Source organism: Cucumis melo, chromosome 2, assembly GCF_025177605.1.
Source record: "Cucumis melo cultivar AY chromosome 2, USDA_Cmelo_AY_1.0, whole genome shotgun sequence".
Taxonomy (NCBI): Eukaryota; Viridiplantae; Streptophyta; class Magnoliopsida; order Cucurbitales; family Cucurbitaceae; genus Cucumis; species Cucumis melo.
In genome coordinates, this window is record NC_066858.1 from 25,053,564 (window position 1) to 25,079,177 (window position 25,614).

The 25,614-nt window shown below is 33.9% G+C and overlaps 3 protein-coding genes across 3 annotated transcripts; 1 reads left to right on the forward strand and 2 right to left on the reverse strand.

Moving 5' to 3' along the window:
* The first annotated feature begins 1,174 nt into the window (after positions 1–1,174).
* On the forward strand, positions 1,175–4,665 carry LOC103493917 (aldehyde dehydrogenase family 2 member B4, mitochondrial-like). Its single transcript, XM_008454879.3, has 11 exons — positions 1,175–1,573; positions 1,837–1,974; positions 2,228–2,370; positions 2,472–2,625; positions 2,723–2,952; positions 3,071–3,160; positions 3,344–3,517; positions 3,629–3,766; positions 3,858–3,995; positions 4,072–4,133; positions 4,226–4,665. Exons 1-11 carry the CDS (start codon positions 1,450–1,452, stop codon positions 4,497–4,499), a joined length of 1,665 nt encoding a protein of 554 aa, XP_008453101.1. The 5' UTR covers positions 1,175–1,449; the 3' UTR covers positions 4,500–4,665.
* A 1,735-nt stretch (positions 4,666–6,400) lies between these two features.
* On the reverse strand, positions 6,401–10,156 carry LOC103493916 (serine/threonine-protein kinase STY13-like). The gene is made up of 6 exons (XM_008454878.3): positions 9,569–10,156; positions 8,647–8,768; positions 7,633–7,829; positions 7,348–7,522; positions 7,007–7,141; positions 6,401–6,877 (listed from the first exon to the last, which is right to left on the reverse strand). Exons 1-6 carry the CDS (start codon positions 9,870–9,872, stop codon positions 6,671–6,673), a joined length of 1,140 nt encoding a protein of 379 aa, XP_008453100.1. The 5' UTR covers positions 9,873–10,156; the 3' UTR covers positions 6,401–6,670.
* Positions 10,157–22,337: 12,181 nt separating this feature from the next.
* On the reverse strand, positions 22,338–24,598 carry LOC103493915 (polygalacturonase 1 beta-like protein 3). The gene has a single exon (XM_008454877.3). The coding sequence runs from the start codon at positions 24,555–24,557 to the stop codon at positions 22,614–22,616; it is 1,944 nt and encodes a 647-aa protein (XP_008453099.2). The 5' UTR covers positions 24,558–24,598; the 3' UTR covers positions 22,338–22,613.
* Positions 24,599–25,614: the final 1,016 nt, after the last annotated feature.

Sequence of the window (25,614 nt, forward strand, 5' to 3'; positions counted from 1 at the left end):
AATAATGATAAATAACTAAAATAGAAAAAACCAAAAGGAAAATATCTCAATTTTGATTTTGTTGAGTGAAATAATTATGGTAAGGTCGTTCTCAAAAAATATAAATTAAATAAAAACAATCAGTTTAAAGATTTGGATGAGAAATCTCCAAATTTTTTATGGTTAATTATACTTAACAAATCATAGGGCTAAATGATTCCAATCAATTATAAAAATTGGATATCAATTTTCAATACTTTATTTAAAAAATACTTTTCGACATCTAAATAAGAAAATACTAAATTATTTAACAGAATCGGTGTTTATCGATGTTTACCGTGTTTAAAATTTAATATTTAATTAATAATAATTTTTCTTCTAAATTTTTAAATAAATATAGATAAGTTTTCAACCTTGGATTTTTGTAGTTATTAATGAGTTAGCAATTGATTTTTCATCTACAAAATTTACAACCTAACTAATTACTAATTATTTTACTTTTAATTCTATATTATATTTGAAGAGTGAACCATTTAAACCTTTTTTGTTCTAGAAAAGAGTACTTGTATTAGAGTTTCAGTTGTTGCGAACAAATATCGATTGTTGTATCATGACGAACCACTGCCTTAAGAACAAAATTCGACATAACCACAATACTAAATTGTATATGTCTGATACTTTCCACCGTTGGTAGTGTATTAAAACATAACATTATTATCATAAAACGGTTACAAAAAAATTATTATTATTCTGAATGATTGTAATGATAGAACATCTTATGTTAAAATTAAAATTTAATTTTATATCAAAATAGTTATTTAATTTTAATTTATCTTTAAAGAAAATAAATAAAATATTACCCAATTTAATATAAACATTTTCATTCTTTCTTTCTTTCTTTTGGACAGTTTCTGTATAAATTTATAATTTGAACAGACACAAAAGTAATACTCCTCGAGACTCGTCTTTTAGCTTCAAAAATCAATCCTTTAGCCAAGCTTTTGAGGTGGAGGTCTCGGTGTCCAACGATGAATCAAACAAACAACTTTTATCATCTCATCCTTTTGTTGTTTGTCTCTTTTGAAACATCAAAAATTAGATTTTTTTCAAAAAAAGTACAGTCTTTGTAAAAAAGGAAAGGAAAAAAAGTATAAATATATACAATTTTGGTTAACAATTATAAGCTCATGAATTTGGTTTCTTCAATCTACTTTATGTACATCCAAATAGCACCACCATGTGATATAATGGAAGAAAAAGGAAAATGAAAATGATTTGGAAACAACCCATCTTAATTGGATTATAACTTATTGTCTTTAAATTCTTTTATTTTGTGGCCTATAATGGCATTCTTTGGCCAAATCTTGCTCTCTACTTAACCAATCTTATTGTGCTTCTGTTTCAAGTGTGTGAAAAACAAACAACACAAAAGGGATCTTTTTGTTGTTAAGCATTTTGTGTTTTGTGGCCATGGCAGCTGCTCGTAGAGGAATCTCTTCTTTACTCTCTCGTTCTATCTTAGCTTCTTCTTCTTCTTCTTCTTCTTCTTCTTCTTCTACTGTTAATGGGTTTGGTTCTCTTCTTCATTCTCATGGTGAGTTACTTCCTACTATGGTGTTGTTCTGCTTTTTCTTTGGGTGTATGTTTAGTGTTTGTTTTGTTGTTTTCTTACCTTTTAGTCAAGAAAGCGTTTGAGTTTTTTTGCAAAATTCAAAAAGCCGTCAAAACGCATTTTTAAATATTATCTTTTCTTTTTGTTCTTGTTTTCAAAAGTTGTTTAGGTGGGAACATTGAATAGTGTTTATAAGCAAGGTGAAAGTATTGAATCATGAAGATATGTGATTGTGTGGTTTTCAGGAAGAGTTTCAAGGTTCCTTGGAAGAGGAAATGGATTTGGCACATCTGCTTTGGCAGAGGAAGAACTTATCACTCCTCCTGTTCAGATAAATTACACTCAAAATCTGATCAATGGCCAGTTTGTTGATTCTGCATCCGGTGAATTTTTTCTTCATCAAACAGGACTGTATATGTTATTACTGTTTTAGCTTTCTTAGATGTCTGTAAAATTGTGTTCAAAGTGTGAAACGGAATATTGAATGACGATATGAAAATCACTTTCAATGAATCACTCCCAAACATGTCGCTATGGAACTGTTTTGTTTTTTTTTTCTTTCATAATCTTACCTTTCAAAAGTCATCTGATGGATGGAGATAATTGGCTGAATTTGATATCATCTATTCATCATAGGAAAAACGTTTCCAACTTACGATCCTCGCACTGGGGAAGTGATTGCTCATGTTGCCGAGGGTGATGCTGAGGATATCAACCGTGCAGTATCAGCTGCACGAAAGGCTTTCGACGAGGGGCCATGGCCAAGAATGTCTGCTTATGTAATACTTTCCTACAAGCTGCAACTCTTACTGTTTCCTCCACCTCTTTCCTTTATTTGTTGAATTGCTATATCCACTGTTTATTTTGTGTCGATTTTCAGGAACGATCAAGGATATTGTTACGGTTTGCAGATTTGATTGAGAAACATGCTCCTGAACTTTCAGCATTGGAAACATGGAACAATGGGAAACCTTACGAACAATCGCTTAAATCTGAATTACCGTTACTCGTACGCTTGTTTCACTATTATGCAGGTAAGTTCGGCACGGCATTGTAGTAATCAGCTCTTATCCTGCTGTTTTTTTAGATTTCTAACTGGTTTTGCTGTTGGTTTCTTCGCAAACCATCCAGGCTGGGCCGACAAAATCCATGGATTAACAGTTCCAGCTGATGGAAATCATCATGTTCAAGTATTGCATGAACCAATTGGAGTTGCAGGACAAATAATTCCATGGAACTTTCCTCTTATTATGTTTGCTTGGAAAGTTGGTCCTGCTTTAGCTTGTGGCAACACCATTGTCCTAAAAACTGCAGAGCAAACACCTCTGACTGCTCTTTATGTGGCTAAGTTATTACATGAGGTAGTGTCTTCAAATCGATGTTTGTTCCTGAGACGCTCTTTGGATCGATGCATGGATATATTGTTCGAATGTTCTTTATCTATGTTCCAACTAATCTTCATTCTTATTGATCGAACAGGCAGGTCTTCCTCCAGGGGTTCTGAATGTCGTTTCAGGCTATGGTCCGACCGCAGGTGCTGCTCTTGCTAGCCATATGGATGTGGACAAGGTGATCAATCCTGAAACCATCTAGCTATTGTTTGAAACTCAAATCTATCACGTTCTATTATTCGGTTCATATTGAATTAGGTGTGAATGCAGTCATGTTCATAGCTTTGTTTTCAAAAGCAGATTACCACGAACTAATCTACATGTTTCTGCACGACTTTGTGGCACAATAATCTGTTTGCAGCTAGCTTTCACAGGATCGACAAGCACAGGAAAAGTTGTGCTTGAATTGGCAGCAAAGAGCAATTTGAAGCCAGTGACACTAGAGCTTGGAGGGAAATCACCTTTCATTGTTTGTGAGGATGCAGATGTTGATAAGGCTGTGGAGCTTGCTCATTTTGCTCTTTTTTTCAATCAGGTTTGTCTCTAGGCTCTCACTTTTGTCATGGATTTGTAGCACTTAAACTCATTTGTGCAATGTTGTTGTGCTGGGTTTGTAGCTCTCACTTTTTTTCAATCAACTTTTCAGGGGCAATGTTGTTGTGCTGGGTCTCGTACCTTTGTGCACGAGCGCGTATACGAAGAATTTGTCGAAAAGTCGAAGGCACGTGCCCAAAGACGTGTTGTTGGTGACCCTTTCAAGAAGGGCGTTGAACAGGGTCCTCAGGTAACCCTCCCCCTATTGAAGCATTTGCTTTCCCCATCTAATACATGTGAGGAATAATTGACATACCATACGACGTTATGTTTCTTTCTAGATTGACTTGGAGCAATTCGAAAAAGTCCTAAGATATATCAAATCTGGCATTGAAAGCAACGCTACTTTGGAATGTGGGGGTGGTAGACTTGGGTCCAAGGGATACTTCATCGAGCCAACAGTTTTCTCAAATGTTAAGGTGTATTCTCTATCTTATCTAGCTTCCTTACGCACTCTAAAGATCGTAAATTAACATCTCTCATCAATTCAATCAGGACGATATGTTGATAGCAAAGGATGAAATCTTTGGTCCAGTACAATCCATCTTGAAATTCAAGTAAGTTATTTACAACTCAAACTTATCGTATCACTCTTCCTATTTGATTGTGCATTATCTAACGTGTTCTATTTGAATTATGTCAACATTAGGGACATTGATGAAGTAATTCATAGGGCAAACTCAACTCGTTACGGTCTAGCATCAGGAGTTTTCACTTCGAACATCGACACAGCCAACACACTAACACGAGGGTTGAGAACGGGGACCGTGTGGGTCAATTGCTTCGACATATTCGATGCCGCGATACCATTTGGCGGGTATAAGATGAGTGGAATAGGAAGGGAGAAGGGAATTTACAGCCTCCAAAACTACTTACAAGTGAAGGCTGTTGTTACACCTCTCAAGAATCCAGCATGGTTGTGAGAATCTCACCAATGCAGGTGAAGTACAAAAATGTTTTACTTTGCAAAATCACTTTCTTTTTTCTTTTTCTTTTCTTTTCTTTTTCTCAAGAATAAAACAGGACCTTGCTTCTGTTGTTGTAGAAAAGTTGAAACCTTTATAATAATGTCTACCTCTTAATATGTGATTCTGAGCTATCCATTTTTGGATGATTTGATTGAACATCAACTTTTCTTAATGATTAAAAAAGATACCATTGAGTGTTTTATTTTATTGATATCAAATCTTAATCAGTAGAATACTGAATCATTACTGATAGAATTCAAAATAGAGAATTATATTTTAGATTAAATGATGAAATACACAAATCATTAGATTCAGTATCACTTTCTGTTATTATCAAAATGATGTGATGTTTTACTTATTTTGACAAACACTAACATTTGAAATATATATATTGTGGACATAATGTTTCAACAAGTTTTTGATCCAATTAAATAATTACCGAGAACTTTGTATCTTTATATGTGTGTATACATAAAAAACAACATTCATTGAGAAGAGATTAAAAGAAAATACAATGTCAAACAAAAAACCAAGCCAACAAAAACTTTTCTGTGGAAGAGGACCTAGAAAAGAAAAATGTTATCTAAAGATTAATTACAAAAAGTATTCAAAATCGAAGCTCAAAGGGAAACTTGAAACTTCACCGATGTTCAAACATCCCTAGGGTCTCTTTAACATCTTTAAGAACTTTATTGTTCCTCTCCACACAAAATTCATAACAAGGCACATTGCTAACCTCAAGAAACGAAACGATCCCTCTTGAAAAGGCGGATGGAAAAGGAACTTTTCAATCGAACTCAAACTATCAAGGTCCATCCGATGAGCCAGCATAAAATCAAACTCCTAGAAGAAGTGGTCCTACGTTGTCCTCGCAAACTCACAATCTCACACCACAAGAGTAGTTATTCAGATTTTTTTTTTGTCTTCCGATAGAGGATGTAATAGAAAGAATCAAATAAGGTCACTTACTCGATATTTGATCCAAAGTATTCACCCAACCAAGTAAGACTTGCCCAAAAAAGAACTTTAACTTTGTTTGAAATCTTAATCCTTCACAAAATACCAAAGGCAACTCTTTAACGAGAATGGAATCCGACGAGTGTCGAAATTATGATGGATATAAACATTCTGAAGGGTCAACACTCTCCTCCATCCAAACCTAAAGGCAAATTCTTCTGTCAATGACAAGAGATTTCCCCATTGGTTTCTCTATATTGAGTATAACTTTAAGTGCAAAGGAATTTATTTAATTATAATTGTGATATGAAAGGATTTTTATTTATTAGAAAAAAATTTGTCTATTTCGAATTTTTTTCATAATAATTTCAGTTTTATCTTTTATCGTAGAAATGACCTTGTTCACACATTACAAAATGAATATAATTCGCGGTAGTCTTTCTAATATCAACTTCGAAGTTACAATTTCAATTTTCCATAAAAGGAATGATTTCCTTTCTTTTTTTTCCATATATATTCTTCTCAATAGTACTTTAAAATAATAAGAAAATTTTAAGAACGAAAAAACAGTATCTCAGAGAAATAATTTCTCATCAAATTTGCTTAAAATTTCATTAAAAAAATGTAAACAAACTAAATTGTGAGAAATAAACTACTGAAAAGGAATCTGTGTTTGCTGTCTCTCTTACTCATAAGTTGATATTTGGATCTTCATACCAAATTTTCTCAAAAAGAAGTTGATTTGTTTTTCAAAATCATAATTAGAAATTTGTAAGTTATTTCAGTAACCTGAAGAAGATAACGACTACGATGAAAACAGTAATGACAATCCTTCGGGGCTTTAGGTTTTTTCGAGTTCGGGGAACCATTCATGGAGTGGAAGCCAAAGAGGAAGAAGATACCATTTCAATCTTACAATTCATTCAATTTAATGTCATTACAAAAGGCTTACATCCAATGGCAAAGTGAAAGGCAGCAAAGTCCCTGGTTTATGTACCCACCACCATCATCTATTTTACTACTAGCCTCACCCTCAATATATATATAGATATTTTTCTTTTCCTACTTCTTCTATTTGTCATTACCACAATCACATTATGGTTTTTTCCCTTTCATCTTCAAAATAATTTTATCAGATTTTCGTATCCAATTCAAACAAAAACAAATCTTTAGGGCCCTCTATATTTTCGAAAGCATAGACAACCCTGAGCTTGATCAACAGGAATCATACCTCCACCCTTGGAAGTGTCAATGGCCTCCAACATGGAAACTACTTCATCCATCTCGGGTCGCTTGTCTGGGGTTGCATCCCAGCAACGCTTCATTACATTTGCTAGAGAGCTAGGGCAACATCTCGGTATCTCTGGCCTCAGATTCTGTAGTGTTTTGAGATTAATGTTTTCAGCTGAGTTAGTGATAAGTTGAAAACAATGAAGTGGTTTCTTCTCAAATGCACATCGTCCTGCAGATATGAAGATGAAAGGGTGAAAGAATTGGAAGTTTACCTGACGAACCACGGCAGAGGTTACTTCAGAGAAACTAAGGTCGGGATATGGCATGTCACAGCAATAAATTTCCCACAGGCAGATACCGAAGCTGTACACATCACATTTCCTGTTATATGGGTTGCCATTGAGGACCTGTAAAACCAGATGGACGGATATAAATTTAGCAAAACCATCATTGGGATGTTTTTCATAGCTATGTTCTACCACAAAAGGTTTCCAATTCCAGTTTCCATGTAATGTATGAGGAACACAACTATGGAATCAAAGTGAAACATTTTATGGACGATGCTCCTCTCCTAATTGCCGTGTGAGTTGGCTACAAGCAAAGAACTGCATACCTCTGGAGCCATGTAACCAAGTGTCCCGGTCTCCCCAGTCATGTCATTGGGATTTGAGGCCTCAACTCTAGCAACACCAAAATCAGCAATTTTGACTGTACGTGTTTTGTCCAATAGCATGTTTTCTGTCTTTACATCTCTGTGAACAATCTTCTGTGAATGAAGGTAACTCAGCCTGCAAAATAAATGGAACAATTTCTAAGAGTCAAATACAACAAGTACACTTCATACTATTCTCAAGCACAAAGACACTAGTGAACAGAAGGAATCGTGTGAGCGCGGTACCCTCTAGCAAGATCAAGGGCCAGCTGGACAACCACCTTGAAAGCTAGCTTCCTTCTCCTGTTTTTTATGAGATAAGATTTAAGAGCACCCCCGGCAAGATATTCCACCACAACACAACATATGTTGCTTGGCATGCCTATTAGACCATTTTCAGTTTGGATCTGTAACTCTGCTGAGCCCATTGTTGCCCCTATAAACTGAAAATCAGGAAAACCGTGAAAATTCCAAAACTAGAAACCAAAGTTACAAACAAAAGAAAAAAAGACAAGGTGGCCCCCTAATTATTAAATAAGCACATCAAGATACATCATTATCTGAACGATAAAATATAATTCCCCTTCCACGCGGATAGGTAAGAAGGGGAAGGGAAAAAGAAGGAAAGATGATAAGTTAGGAGTCAGGATAAAGACGCTAATCTTTCCACTATCAAAGATGTCAACACTTCTTTGATCTGATTGAAGCCCTCCAAGTGAGCAACATGCTTTTTGGCCCTATCTCTATTCTAGCAAGGATAAGATTTAATTTAGTTGACTTCTTTTCCCTTTCTACCAAAGTACAATGGTGGAGAGAGATTTAGACTCGAGATGGAATCCTGTAACACGATTGAACTTTTTTGGTTGAGCTACCGGTGGAAGAGATTTAATTGAATTCTGAAGTTCATGCAAAAAGAGTTTTCAATGGCCTGTACAGAAGACTCGAGGGAGTAAAAAGCAAACCTTTTTGTCATAAAATTAATTATGACAAAAATAAATAAAAAGAAGGAAACGTGAGGAGGAAAAAAGAACAGTTTCTCGTAATCGGATCATTAATCATCCTGGGTCTTATTGATCCTCTATTGTCTATAATGTCAGCATCTTCTAAAAGGCGAACAATTATTAGAATTGCATTCAATTGAGACAATGTCAATAAGTCCAGAAAATAGAGTTGAGGGTTGGAAGGAGCGTCTAACAAGACATCCATTTCATGTTTCAGAATCACAGCAAGTAGGCAAATACACAATGAAGTTGTAGTGACCTTAGTAACATTTGGATGCTCTAGTTTATGCCAAACAGCAACTTCTTGTTTAAAAGCCGCCCTTAGTGAAGCAATTTCAGCTTCTGTCCTGTGACCTTCTTCTCCCCAATCCAGCAACTTGACTAATGCATTAAAAAAGTCAAAAGAAAACTTCAGTGGATGGTAACAACCAACTGAAACCCAGTAACCTTTACAAACTACAAACTAAGATAATATTTTTAAAAAATAATATATGAGCAAGTGAGTGATTGAATGAGGGAGTGAACAGATCTTAAAATAATTGAATGATAATGATTCCATTAAAAAAAAGCAAACGATAATGATGATAAAGACAGAAATAAATACAAATCAGTAGTAGCTAGCAGAAATGGCCAATTCATTATAATAGCTTTTCTAAGTCAAATTTTATCCAACAGCTGGAATCACATGAAAGTTCAAAACTTTTATTAACAACAAAGTCATTCAGGCCATCGTTGTCATAAACAAATTCAACTCAATCTCGTGTATGCATCACGGATCATCTAAAAGAGAGTTCAAATGGCCAATCACCACTTCATGATAGTGGCAAAATGTCTTCAAAATAAAACGTCAGCCTAAGCTCAAACAAGTCTAAACAATCACTTACCGAGATCCAATAAGAAGGTTGCTAAATTAGTATGAGATTTCAAGGAACTATCCATGAATCAAACCCATAAGTAAACAAACAAAATTCAGCAGTAAAGATTAAAAAAAAATGATAATGATGAACATTTAATTAAGACGATTAAAACAACAAAACTTCAAAACAAGCTAAAGGAAATTCACAAAATAAAATAAAACCAAGACATAAACCGTAGTGTATGATTGTGTAACCATTCCAAAAGATCAGGTCAGAGAGTAATTAAATTAAAAAATAGGGCAAAAATATAAATCGGAGACTAACCGGCGACATCTAGTCCGTCATAAACGCCGCGGTGGACAGTGCCAAAAGTACCACGAGCAATGACGCTCTTGATAATCAATTTAGAGGGATCGATCTCCCACTCCAGCCGGTCCTTAGCAGCAACTTTAGTAGACCTACTACGAGCGATAGGTGCAGAAGTGAGAAAGCTATTGCCGGTATCTTCATCTTTCTTCTTGTTCTTCTCCATAGTCAAAGCTCGACTAAGATGCCTCTCAAGCTGTTCATCTAAGCTCTTGAGATCAATCTGATCCGCACGGACAAACCCATCATTGTTCTCTTTCATTTTTACCGATTCAGCAACAGAAATCAAAAGGGGGGAAACGGGAATTTGTGAGGGTTGGAATGGAGGGAAGAAATTGGGATGGAATTTTCAAATCAGAAATGAAGAGAAAATTGGGAATTGGGGATTGTTGTTGTTTCTTTGTTGTTGTCGTCGTTGTTGTTGTTCTTGTTCTTCTTCTTCTTCGTTTCCACAAAATCTGCAATGGCTTCTCCAATCATCCATGTGGCCACATGAATTTGCCTGCTCATAACGTGTGCTTCTGACCCACTTCGGTCTCCTTCTCTATTTATTATTTCTTTTTTTTTTTTCTTTTCTTTCTTTTTCTATTTATTTATTTATTTTTCTTCAGTTCCCATCCAATTAACAGATCAGACCTTATAAATAATATTATTTTTTTAAAATAAAGATTTGTTTACGTGAGATGATAACTTAGCTTTCTCACATTATTATGTTTCTTAATCCTTTAATTATTTTACTTTAATTTTACAGGCTTTCTTTTTAAACCATATGTGTGTTTGGTTCTTGAGTTTACACGATATATAACAAATGTTTTTAAAGTAAAGAAAACAAGTAGTTTGGACTAGCTTTTATTTGGTTTTTAGATTTAAAAATGTTGTACGTTTATGTTTCTAGATTTTAAAATGATTGTGAAGTGACTAGTTTTAATAGTGTTGGAAATACGATGAGACTTAATTAATTTGTAGATATTAACTTAAATGTTAAAATTGGGAGTTTAATTTAAAAAAAAAACGAGGTAAAAAGTGTTAATTGTGAAATTTGGGAATCGAATTGAAACAAACTTCGAAAGTAAAATTGTAATATTTTTTAATCATAATGACTAAATTGAAATCGAATTCAAAAGTTAAAAGACTAAAACCGTAAAATTTGGAAAGTTGTGACATTCTTGTGTTTTCTAGTTTTATTGTTATCTTTCAATTTCGTTAGTATTTTTTACTTATTCACGTATTAGAGGATGGGAGGGGCATGACATGTGCATGAGCATATGGCGCACGCCGTAGGTGGGGATGAGTAGACATGGCATACGAACGCATGGGATGGTTGGATGGCCACGAGAATGCACACGAGGTGCATGCTCTTTGTCTGTCCCCTCCCCCCTTAACACGTCTAAATCAAACATCGATACATGTCGTACCAAGAAACATAATTATTAAATTCCACTCATTTAAAAGAAAAAACACACAAATCGATTTTTTGTTTTAATAAAATATAATTGTTTATTTTGTTGGGTGTTTTAGATAATTACTCTTTTTAATATTTTATTCAAGGATCTAATTAACCGATATTCAATATTCACCTTTTAATTGAATAAGAATTTTTGAAACCAATCACAAATTGCCACATCATTTACTAAAATAATTATATTTGGGATTAACTAAAAATTGGCATGTGTCCCAAATTAAATTTAAAGACAAATTGGACAATTCTAACGATGTCACGTGTCTTTATTATGACAATTGGGTCAAATTAATTATTTTGGTTCAATTAAATATTATTTAGTTAGGCTAAAATTCAATTGAACCCAAAAATAAGCTTAATTTAGCATAAAATAAAATATGACCCAAATCCATGTGATTGAGCTCATGCGTATGGTCCATGGACTCAAGTCTATAAAAGCCCACCAGGGAACTCTATAAATAGAGGAGTTCTCTTCATTTGTGGGGGTTGGAAATTTTTTACTCCAAAAGGTCTAGAGAGAATTCTCCCAAGAGATAGAAGCCTCCTCAACTCTTGAAGTCAACCAACCTCGAAAATCGAAACTCCTTTGAAGATCCAAGCTTTCTTCCAAATCTTCAACTTCAAGAACAACTTCAAGAACACCCTCAAAGATTGAAGCTTCTTCGAAGATACAAGCTTTCTTCCAAGACTCCAACTTCAAGAACATCACGTCGCTTCCTCAAATCAAGCGTAAGCATCCAGCCGAGAGAGAATCAGAGGATCAAATTCTAGAGATCGAACCACATCACATCAAATCAACGTAAATACAACATCAAATCAACGTAAATACAACATCAAATCAACGTAAATACAACATCAACACAAGTTCAACTCCACGAATCAAATTTCTTCGGAAATCTCGTGTGAACAAATTGGCACGCCCAGTGGGACCTCTCTACCTCTCATCCTTCTCTTGTCATCCAAATCTACAAGAAAATCAATGGCATCAAAGAAGGCTGCATCCAAGTCTTCTGCTGCAAGTGACTCTTACATTGGACTTGTCACCCAAAGTCACTTAAAGAGAAGCATGCAAGAACAAGAACAAGGTTTTGTCCTCAAGAAGAAAAGTTTGGAACAACTGATAGAATCCCCTAAAGGCAGGATCATCATCAGAGATAATCCTTTGTTCAACAACTCTACGCCTGCTTCTAATCTATCAGACAAAGAATCACACCTTGAAGTAGTGTCTGTCATGATGGTAGATGTAACAGCTGAGGCAACCATGGCAGAGATGGAGAAAAAAATAAATTTCCTAATGAAAGTTGTTGAGGAGCGAGATCATGAAATCGCCGCCTTGAAAGATCAAATGAAGGCTTGTGAAACTGCTGAGTCAAGTCAAACTCCTATTGTCAAAGCTACTGATAAAGGGAAGAATGTGGTGCAGGAAAACCAACCACAACAACAATCAGTCTCTGTTGCTTCTCTCTTAGTTCGGCAGCTACAGGATATGATCGCGAATTCCATTAGAGCTCAGTATGGAGGACCGTCGCAAACTTCTTTCATGTACTCTAAGTCGTACACCAAGAGAATCCACAACTTGAGAATGCCACTTGGGTACCAACCTCAAAAATTCCAGCAATTCGATGGAAAGGGCAACCCAAAGCAGCATATCGCCCACTTTGTCGAAACATGCGAAAATGCAGGATCAAGAGGAGACCAACTAGTCAGGTAGTTCGTTCGAAGCTTAAAAGGAAATGCTTTCGAGTGGTATACTGATCTAGAGCCAGAAGTAATTGATAGCTGGGAGCAGCTGGAAATAGAGTTTCTCAACCGCTTTTATAACACTAGGCGTGTCGTCAGCATGATGGAGTTAACAAATACAAAACAGCGGAAGGGAGAGCCAGTCATCGACTATATAAACCGATGGAGAGCTCTAAGCCTTGATTGCAAAGACAAACTCACAGAACTATCTGCAGTAGAGATGTGCACCCAAAGTATGCATTGGGAACTTCTCTATATTTTACAGGGAATAAAACCCCGCACGTTTGAAGAATTGGTAACTCGCGCGCATGATATGGAGTTAAGTATAGCTAACAGAGGAGCAAAAGATTTCTTGGTTCAAAGAACAAGGAGTGACAAGAATGAAATCAATGACACTAAAAAGATTGCAAATAATGTCCTAAACGAGTCTATGCTTGTCCAAGAGACTCCATTGAAATCTTTCTCTAAAAGAAAAGAAACAAAACATAAAAGAAATCATGATGGCGATGAAAAGCGACACGCAACTCTTAGAGAAAGACAGAAAAAGTTTATCCCTTTCCTGACTCTGATGTTGCAGACATGTTGGAGCAATTAATAGAGAAGCAACTTATTCAGTTGCTAGAATGTAAACGACCGGAGCAAACAGAAAAAGTATATGATCCTAACTACTGTAAGTATCATCGGGTCATTAGTCACCCTGTTGAAAAGTGCTTCGTGTTAAAGGAGCTAATTCTAAAGTTGGCTCGTGAAAATAAGATTGAGCTGGATATTGATGAAGTAGCTCAAACAAATCATGTTGCAGTCAATATGACTTCAAGTGTTTCGCCATCAATACTGCTTTATGATCAAAGGGAAAGTTTGATTCAATTTGGGACTTTCGAACCTATACTTGTTCGATTCCAACAAAAGACCATGACGTCGAACTCTCAAAACAAAGAAGAGCCAAGTGAGGATGAGGGCGAAGAATGGATAGGCGTGGCTCATAAAAAAGAGAGACAAACAAGTTTCGTTCAAACGAATTCGCACTTCCATCAAAAGCATTCAAAAGGAAACATTTCCCATAAAAAGAAGGGAAGAAGGAACAAGAAGATGTGGAAGCCTAAGCCCATCAAAGAAAAAGACGAGGACTTCCTCCAACCTCGACGGTCGATAACTTTGGCAGAATTCTTCCCAAGAAGTTTTCTTGAGGATCATTCAAAAGAAATACTAGAAGTCACTGCATGTCATACTACCAGCATTGTAGAATTCGACAACAATTATGATTCTTATAAAGAAGTAGACAATTCAAATGAAATTAAGCAAAGGACTTCTGTCTTTGATCGTATCAAGCCTTTAACTACTCGATCTTCAGTCTTTCAAAGATTGAGCATGGCCACGAAAGAAGAAGAAAACCAATGTCCAACGTCTACTTGCACTCGAACTTCAGCTTTCAAAAGGCTAAGTATCTCCACATCGAAGAAACATCGACCTTCAACATCTGCTTTTGATCGTCTAAAGATGACAAAAGATCAACAACAAAGAGAGATGAAAACTTTGAAGAAAAAACCATTTCATGAAGAAAATGACGACGATAAGATTCACACTCGTGTCCCATCACGCATGAAGAGGAAATTTTCTGTTGACATAAATACAGAAGGTTCCTTGACCGTGAAACCAAGATTCATTATCTTCACCAATCCCATAAACGAAGGAGATGAGAAAATTCTTGATGAAAATAAAAGTTGCTAAATATGCAAATCTCCTTATCGCAAGAGCCTAAACTGCATGGTGCTCCTAGCCCACAAGAGCTTAAAAGGTGAATGGTAGAAAAAAAAACAATTGAACTACGTTATGACTTGATCCCTATATTATAAAGGGTACGTAGGCAGCTTAAAGGAAACTTTAAGTTCAGTCCAGTAAAAAAAAAAACAATTGAACTACGTTATGACTTGATCCCTATATTATAAAGGGTACGTAGGCAGCTTAAAGGAAACTTTAAGTTCAGTCCAGTAAAGAAAACAATTAAACTACATTATGACTTGATCCCTATATTATAAAGGGTACGTAGGCAGCTTAAAGGAAACTTTAAGTTCAGTCCAGTAAACAAAAAAAAAAAACTCAGTTGAGAAGAATGGAAAGTAAGAGTAGTGTCATGATCACATAAAGCATGGCATTAGCAATTGATAGTTTTCGTTCTCATCAAAGAATATCAACTTAAAGTTGAAGATGCCTTACTGGGGGCAATATAACAAAATTAAAAAAAAAAAGTATGGCATTAAGAGCAAGATGTTGATACTTATAAGGTGGCATCATTCTTTTGAAGTTCAGCACTCCATCGCCAAGTTTAGAAGTTCCTCAAAATCAAATTCGAGGGATTTGTTAATATTTCTTAAAATTTAAGATCACAGAAGATTAGAAGTTCCTCAAAATCAAATTTTGAGGCTTTGTTGATATTTCTTCAAATTCGAGTTCAAAAAATTATTCATAAAGAACCATTCAAATGCAAGACTGAAGACTTCACCGGTGCTCCACCGACTTTAAGGATTGCACTGTTATTTTTTTTTTCATGTACAAGATCGAAGGTTTCATCGATGTATTCTCATATTCAAGCTCAAAGGATTCTTCTTCAATTTAAATTTAAAAGTATTGTCTTCTTCAAGCAAAAAAAATAAATAAAATAATAATAAATAAAATTTAAAAAAAAAAACTCTACCTCATTTCTAATATGTTATGCCTTGAGAGGACGACAACGATGCAGCTTTACCATTGCTTCCCCAAGAAGACGTCGATGGTACAATTTTGCCTCCACCTCTTCAAAGGACGAAGGTGCCCGATCGCTCCTACCAGGGGTTGGATCTGACGACAAAAGCCCGATCGTCCTCCGATAGAAGTTGGATCGCTGACGGCAGTATCACCTCTCCAAATGACGATGGTGCCTGATCGCTCCTACCAGGACGGTGGATCTAACGGCAAAAGTCTGATCATCCCCCGATAGAAGTTGGATCGTTGACGGCAGTATCACCCCTCCAAAGAACGATGGTGCCCGATCGCTCCTACTAGGGGTTGGATCTGACGGCAAAAGCCCGATCGTTCCCCGATAGAAGTTGGATCGCTGACGGTAGTATCACCTCTCCAAATGACGATGGTGCTCGATCGCTCCTACCAGGGGTTGAATCTGACGGCAAAAGCCCGATCGTCCCTCGATAGAAGTTAGATCGTTGACGGCAATATCACCTCTCCAAATGACGATGGTGCCCGATCGCTCCTACCAGGGCGGTGGATCTGACGGCAAAAGTCTGATCGTCCCCCGATAGAAGTTGGATCGCTAACGGCAGTATCACCTCTCCAAATGACGATGGTGCCCGATCGCTCCTACCAGGACGGTGGATCTGACGGCAAAAGCCCGATCGTCCCCCAGTAGAAGTTGGATCGCTGACGGCGGAGTTACTTCTACAGATGATTTAAAAAACAACAATAAATAAATCTTTACCTTTTGACAATAACTCTTCCTAAAAAAAATTATTATTATTATTATTAAAAAAAACAAAAAGGGAGAAGAGAATTTTTTTTTTCTTTTTTTCTTTCATACCTTTGTTCTCCTTGATGAGAAAAAAATGATCATGGTATGAGTCTATTTATAAGGCTAACAAGTCCAATTCCTAATAGGATTTGGAAAAGTTTTTAATTTCTTTTTTAATAATAAATAAAATTAAAATCCAATTTCTAATAGGATTTGGAAAGGTTTTAATTTTCTTTTTAATGATAAATAAAATTAAAATCCAATTATCTTATGATATTTTATTTTGGAATAAAATCTCGGATTCCACTTTTAAAATATTCAAACATATTTTAATATTTTAATTTTTAAAATGAAATTAAAATTCAATTATCTCATGTTAAAATTGATCATTCCAAATTATCAGAATCAAATCAAACCATCATCAAAATTAAATTTTTATCCTCAAATTAAAGTAAATTATGGATAAAACCTTAAATTTTTCTAAATTAAGGATTGGTCATATCCCAACTATTATTTCAAATTTAAATCAAACTCATGTACTAAATTCATAGTTTGATTAATTGGATATGTCAAATTAAGTAAAAAAAATGATCATATTTGGACTTTAAATTTATCTTTTCGAGATTAACCCACTCATACACGTGCATAAATCTCGAAGGGGCATTTTTTGAATAAGAATTTTTGGAACCAATCACAAATTTCCACATCATTTACTAAAATAATTATATTTGGGATTAACTAAAAATTGGCATGTGTCCCAAATTAAATTTAAAGACAAATTGGACAATTCTAATGATGTCACGTGTCTTTATTATGACAATTGGGTTAAATTAATTATTTTGGTTCAATTAAATATTATTTAGTTAGGCTAAAATTCAATTGAGCCAAAAAAATAAGCAATTTAGTCTAAAATAAAATATGACCCAAATCCATGTGATTGAGCCCATGGGTATGGTCCATGGACCAGAAGGTATGGTCCATGGACCAAAACAGGCTCAAGTCCATAAAAGCCCACCAGGGAACTCTGTAAATAGAGGAGTTCTCTTGTTGGAAATTTTTGACTCCAAAAGATCTAGAGAGAATTCTCCCAAGAGATAGAAGCATCCTCAACTCCTGAATTCAACCAACCTCGAAAATCGAAACTCCAACCACCGAATATTGAAGCTTCTTTGAAGATACAAACTTTCTTCCAAGACTCCAACTTCAAGAACACCCTCGAAGACTGAAGCTCCTTTGAAGATACAAACTTTCTTCTAAGACTCCAACTTCAAGAACACCCTCAAAGATTGAAGCTTCTTTGAAGATACAAACTTTCTTCCAAGACTCCAATTTCAAGAACACCTTCGAAGATTGAAGCTCCTTTGAAGATCCAAGTTTTCTTCCAAGTCTTCAACTTCAAGAACACCCTCGAAGATTGAAGCTTCTTCGAAGATACAAGCTTTCAAAAAGGATCAAATTCTAGAGATTGAACCACATCGCATCAAATCAACGTAAATACAACATTAACACAAGTTCAACTCCACGAATCAAATTTCTTCGGAAATCTCGTGTGAACAATTACAAAACATATTATTAAATGAGTTGAGTCCGTACAAAGATTATTTATAATTCTTTTCTTTTCATAAATAGGATAAAGGTTTTGATAAAATAGGTCATAATTTGAAAATTAAAAAGTAAAATATGGAACATAATAACTTAATATAGAAAGATTTTAGTCCATTACCATTTCATCGAGAGCATGTGCTAAATCAATTAAGATATACTTAAGTTATTAAATAAATACAAACTATAATTATTATTCGTAAGTTTATAATTTTAAATTTAGATGAAAGACAAGTAAATCCAAAATAAAGAATAAGAAAAAATAGGTGATATCTAGGGTAGGCTACATATTTCTTTATGTACCTCAAATATTTCTTGATCAAAGTTTGCCAATTTGTTTATTTGTATTATTTCTTTAAATGCATTATGTTCAACCATCTAATTACATTTTGTTATTGTAAAAAGATAACGTTAGTTCGACACGCGTCGAGGAGATTAGACTCATGAGCCCGTCATACAATTTTTTTCTTTTTCTTTTTGATTTGTTGAAAGATATTGATATTATTAGTCATCAATTAAAGTTTTAAAAGATTGCATCATGACATTGATTGAAAATAATGGATAAAAGAGTTTAAACATAAGTCTTCCAAAATCACATAAAAGAAATATTTCATGCGCATGCAAATATGACATTATTTGAGAATTGAAAGTGATATCAAATTTAATTATTAAGAAATCAAAATAAAAATTCAAATAATTTGGTTTAACACTTAATTACGTTAATGAAGTCCAATTATTATTAAACAAAAAGATTAGAGTTTTAAGAAGTTATTGATTAACAAATTAACTTTAGTTTGAAAAATAGTCTCTCACTCTCTCTCTTTAATTAAACTTTAAAAATTAGTCTAATAATGTCATTTAGTCACCTTTTTGTATCCAACGTATAAATTGTTATCATTTTTTCCTCTTCTTTAAAAAAAAATGTCAATTTTAGTTTTGAATGCTATAGATGCGAACATTCGAATACGAGTTGTTGTTATTAATAAAACAAATTATAAGTTATTAGGTCATATATGTCTTTTTTAAAAAATAATTATTTACATGAATAACATTATTTCAAATATAAAAGCAAAAGAAAAATTTACAAAAATATTAGAGGAATTGTCAAAAATGGTAAAATTAACAAACTATTTACACCTTCTGGAAAAAAATTAAGTGTAATGAGTTTTTGTTCTTTGATGATTTTTTGACGTAAAAGGTAAGTAGTTCGTTTTTTAATTACTTTTGAAAAGATCCCAAAATATTATAAATAAAATGTATTTTTCAAAAATAAAAGAACCGATAAATTATTTATACTCTAGGAAACAAAACCACTAACAATAAAAATTATTATACGATTTTTTTATAAAGTGTAAATATTTTGCAAAATGTTCTATTTTTAATTTTTTTAAGAAAATATACATTTAAATCTTAAAAAAATAATAATAACAAAAATAGGAGCTTAATAAGAGACATTTGGGCCTAGGCCCAAACATTTTTACGTTTTGTGGGCCTTTTCAATCGGTAAGGGTACGGGAAACTGTTGGATAATATAATAATTTAATGATTCAATATCAATTTTTTAATCAATTATTTTATTTAATTGTGTTTATCAACTAATTAGGGATAATTGAATTTTTGTTACTCGATAATATCTTTTTGATAAATAAAAAGAGAATGATTGGGATTTGAGTTACATATATAGCCTTATTTATCAAAATTTTCAAATAGGAATGAGAACCAATTTTAGAGCATAAATTATCACTAGTTCGGTGATGTATATTAATAATTTACATGATTCTTCGAATTTTGAAGAAAGTCAATGCTTCAAGGGGGTCTCCTAACTCAAAATAGGTCTACTTTCGTCGGTTAGAGGTAAGTAACAAGTACTATTTTGTTAGAGTGTGACAATTGATCTCTTTTGTAATACGATGATAAAAGAATTTAAAAAAAAAAATTGTACGAGAGGTAAGTATGTAGTGTGAATGGTTAAAGTGTGACTGAGTGAAGTGACTTAATTTTTTTTGCTTGCATTTCAATGTTTTAACACATGCCTGTCGAACTCAATAAATCTTGCTTGATATAGAAATGTCGTAGAAAAAACATATATATGTCTGATGAATCAGGAACAAAGAGATGCTTAAATTATTCTATAAGAAATCTCGTCAAATTATGTATGTCGTTAGCTCAAGGTAAATACTATTACTGTTCAATAATAAAACAAAACTCTAAGAAAATAACAAATTTTTCATCCTAACAACGAGAATCTTCTATTGGATCGTTTATCATAATCCAATATTAAGCAAGATAATCATAGTTTAGTAGAATGAAGATTTTTTTTATTTTTTATTTTGAAGAAAACAGACAAAGGAAGACAACTATATAAATGATGTCGATGTAACTCAAAAATTCACGTCATTAATCTGTACTTACGAACAATGTAAATTGCAAATATAATCACCATAAAATTAAAATTTTTACGATGAATTAAACCAAAATATTAGAAAATAAATGTGTTTGATCTGAACTTTGGTTCATACAATAATTTCAAAGATTTCATAATATATATTGTTCCAACCTTTTGAATTTTTGATGTAAAAGAATCCAACCTGAAAAGTGTTTAGACAATTCTGAATGAGTCATGATTGGACACTATCTGCTGGTCATATGGAAACATTTATTTTCTATAAAAAAATGCGAGATTAAATATGACATAAGTAAAAAAGAAAAAGGCTATTTTATAAATAAAAAAAGATAAATAATATCGTTATAAATTATATGATGAGAATAGTCCCAAATTCTTTTAAAATAACAACAAAATGAATTAAAATAATTACCCGAATATAATAAAATTTCATACTTACAATTCTTGTTAGTCTCATTCGATAAATACGGATATCAATGTCTATTATTAAGAAAATTTTCACTATATTTTGTAATTAGTGTAATTTATTCCTTACCCATTTGCAAAGAGAGTTTCTCATTTCTTTTCATCTTATTGAGCGAAGAAAAAGAAAAAATATATGATTTAAACAAAAAGTCAAACGAATACATTTGAAATTCGTATTTTCTTCAAAAAAAAAAAAGTGGACTAACAAAATAATAAAATAAAAATATAAGAAGATGGAATAATTATAAACAAATGAGATTTTTTCAAAAATATAAAAAATTAACAAATTATTTACATTTATAAAACAAAACGACAACATATTTTTTCTTTTTTTTTATGAACCTATTTTTAACAATTTTCCTAAATTAATAAATATATATAAAATATTAAATGAATGATTCCAAATAGGGAAAAATCTCAAGCACGTCAAACTTCCTTCACTATAATTCATCTTTCATAAATTTTACAAAATTCATAATTCATTTAATTCTTAAATTATATTTCTGTAATAAGCATTATTTAAAATTTTCACACTATTAGTAATAATGTTTGGTATTCTGGTAGATTAAAAATATTTATAAGCATTGTGATTAAAAGAGTATGGAAAACCACAATAGAGAATCTAGAATAGTTAATAAAAGTGTTGACTAAAGTGCGATTAGAAAAAACCACTCCCAAAGACCCATGCATAAATATCCAAAATACTTAATTACAAATTAGTCAAATTAGGGGTTTGTTTAATCAATATAATTAAGTAGGGTTATCTGAACCAACCTAATCTAATCCAAACTTAACTGTCTCTATACAAGGGATGGGGAAATAATTATTTTATACATGTGTAGAGGTTAAATTAAGGGAAATGACGTGGATAATTTAATTTTAATTTTGAAAAGAAAAAAGTAATAATAAAATTAAATAAAAGAGAAAAATAAATGTAAAACCACATGACGAAGGATACAGGAGAGGAATAATTAGGTCTGGGGGTCGCTTTGCTTTGGAATTGAAGAAGGTAAAAGAAAGGGCACTGAGTAGTGAGGAGACAGTTCTTTTTTTGGTGTGTAATAAATAGAGTAAAACGTTAAAATATCATTTTAGTTCGGAAAATCTCGACAATAAAATTACCATTGGAGATTAAATTTATGTTCAAAGTATACAAAGCTAAAATAAATTAATAAATACTCGAAACAGTTTGGCTTTTGCACCTTTCTCACCAATATTATTTTGCTCCATCCTCACCCTCTCGTACCATTATATTACTCTTAATTTCTAAACTTTTTTAAGAATGTTTGTTTGTAATAATTCCATTCTTATATTTTTATTTTTGTAACAATTTAGTTAATGTGCTAGAGTACTTTATAAATTGATTTTTGTATTATAAAATTTGTAACAATCTACTCTATATCTACTATAGAAATTAATCAAATTTTAGGCCTAATAATGCTAAATTCTAAATTTTAAGAATTAAATGAAAATAAATCAAAATTTTAAAGTAGAGACTAAAATGTTTTTTTAATTTACTTTTTATATATAAAGAGAGTTGGGTGGGGGAAAGGGATAATAATTAAAAATAATTTTGAGGGTGATTTTTACTCTGAATGTACTAAAAAAGCCTGGACTCACCACTCTGCCCACCACATACTCTCAAACAACACCACTTTTTTTTGTCTCTTTTCTTTTTCCTTTTACTATTTCTCTTTTGTGTCAGACCCAAGAAAAAAAAAAGGAAAAAAAAAACCCTCTAATTTTGACTAAACCTACCCAAATTAAAAACATTGAATTAAATTAAAATAAACCATGGTAACAATAATATTAGCAAAATAAAAATAAAATCCACTCAATCAGCAACACTCCACGACATGTCGTTCTCGAATATCCAATGGCAGACTTCTATTTGACCCGGACTCGAACCAAGTGCCACGAATGCACCGTGCTCTGGACCCCACGATGACGTGTCAATGTGACAGATGGCAACCCCACGATTGATCTTTTCCTTCGTTTCCACTCTCAAGATATCAGCTTCGTAAATACGGACCTTTGGTACTGAGTGGCAGTAATAGAGTAAGTAAGGGTACAAACTCTGATGGCATGATACCGATCGAGTCAAATTCCCACCGTTGATTCCTTTGACTCTCCCGATCTCCACCTTCTCCTTTGACCCATTCACATTCGCTGTCGTCCTCACCACAACGCGCCGCCCCAACACCGTCGTGGCGAAGTCTATCATGTCCTCAGCTGAACCCACGCACCGCTTCGTCTCGCCACGGCTCGGTGCACGCTCGCACTCCGCTAGCGCGTTGGTTATTACTGATTCCATTGTGGAACCATCTCGTGCGTGGAACATTTCCTTGGCTTCGGAGATTCTTGAGGAAGAGAAGGGTAGATTTACCAAGATAGCCCTCGGAAGGAATGATCTCGGTGGCATTTTGTCTCTAATGTCCGGCATCACCATGACATTCCCCTGCTTCAATTCAGACTCTCTAAAGAATTTGCCCGGTTCTACGTGACTATTTACATGAATGCCACTCCCCGTCGCCGTCGTGAAATTACTGTATTCCGAAAACGACACGCCGTTCTTTGCGTACGTCGTGAAGTTCCGATCAATACTGTAGCTTTTGAATCCCACTGTCGTTTTCCCGATCGATCCTTTTCCATATTCTGTGAATGAATCGTTTCCATGGTTGAAGGATTTTCCGTAATTCGCAAAGTTCACTCTCCCGGAATTCGAATTCTTCGCGTACGACTGAAAACTATCATCTCCGACGTTCGCTCCATTTCTGTAATTCGAGAATGTATCGATCTCCGAGTTTCCGCCCTTGCCGTAGTTCTTGAAATTCGTATGTGGGTTGTTGCCGGAGACACCGTATTCCTTGAACGAATCGTTCGCCGTCTTCCCTGACTCGCCGTAGCCAGTGAATGTCGATGTGAGAATATTTGAACCATCAGAGTAGCTACTGAAATCCTGCGGAACGCCATTGCCGTTCTTTCCATAGCTCGTAAACGATTGACTCCCTGAATTCGTCTCGTTCCCATAACTCGTGAACGTGAGCTTATGACTTCTCGAGTTCAAATCGTAAGCCGTGAATCGGAGATTCGGTACATTAACGAGTTTATCATAGTTCGTGAACCCACCAGAACCGCTCTTTGACTCAGCACCATAACTAACAAAATTAGAGTTCGCGACATTACCATCCTCCGCATAGCTCGTGAATCCTTCCTTATGATTACTCGAGTTCCCACCATATCGTTTAAACGAATGCTCCGCCGTGTTCAACCCATCGGAATAATTCTTGAACGAGTCAGTACCACCGAGTCGGTTCCCACCATAGTTCGCGAAATTCTTGTTGCCATAGAGTTTAAAATCTGCGTCCTTGAAACGCGGAACAGAAATTTCCGATTGGGAATCAAAGGAACAGAACAAATTAGCAGAATAACAAAACGACTCCAAACGAGAAGATAATGAGGCTCCGGCGGCATGGGTAGCGAGGACAGCGGCATCGACGGAGGAGAGAGGGGAGGCTTTGGAGAGGAAAAAATCAGGGGTTGGGAGGTCGGTGGAGACATGGGTTTTCCAGTAACGAACCAAAGAAGCTTTGGGTGTGAATGGATTTGAAGAAGCAGCTGAGGAAATCTGTGGGAAAAAGGACAAGAAGAAGAAGAATGGGAGAAGGAATAAAAACAGAACTTTGAATGAAATTTGTTTGTTTGTTGTTAGATGGAAGAAAGAGAGGGACAGTTGGGAGATGAAGAAGAAGAAGGAGGAGGAGAAGATATGGACCATTGTTGATGGGAGAGATGAGAAACGGACAGAAAAATGGAGGACTGATTCCTATTTAAATCCAAAAACAAGGAAACGAAAGTCGGAAACTGGTGCTTATACAAAAACGTTTTCTTAGATTTTAAAAAACATGGTTTTTTAATTTCAATATGATAAGCTAATAAACTAATTTATTACACATCATAACTCTATTAGACTAACTAACTACTAATATCGTAAATATGTATTTATGTTATGAGATTAGAGTCTTTCATTTTATATATTATTTTGGACTAAAAATAATTATTGTTATTACAAATGGGTAGACATGTCACCTTGGTAATGAACATTTATTAAATTGAAAAAATCATTGGTTAACTAAATAGTCATATATTTTTCATTAATGAATTAAAGCATTTGATTCCATATTCATCTACAAGTTCTCATATATCATTCACATGGTTGTGTAATTAATTATTGATTAATTCTTTGTTACTAGGGAGTTGCTATAATTAATACCAACGTCAATTGTGATTATAATTGTGAGGTTTATTTTTAGGACACTACATGGGTATTGCCTATAAGTATTTTCTTCCTAAATGATAATTTTGAAATAACTCATTTATTTTAAGGATACGTGTTATGAATAACGATCGTTGTGATATATTTGTATTTTCTTCTTGATTGTCAAAAGTTAGGGATAAATATTGAATTTAGGATTAACAAGCAAGTGTATAATAAACATTTTTAAAATGATTACAAATATAACAAAGTCTAATTATCATATAGTGATAGACCGTCAACGATACAAGGGTCTATCAACAAAAAAGGTCTATTGTTAATAAATTTTTTTATATTTGTAAATGTTTTAAGACGTTGCTCTATATGTTACTATTTTGATTATGATTGCTATATTTGTAAATGTTTGAAAGTTTTATTTCTAAACAGCTTTATTTGGGAAAAATTATTACGAACAACCATTTGAGTAACTTTAACTTTAACCTATGTTTCATTTCACCGTACAAATCTTCATTTATTATTTTAGCATTATGCCCATTTTTTTGTCGTTTAGTAAGCAATT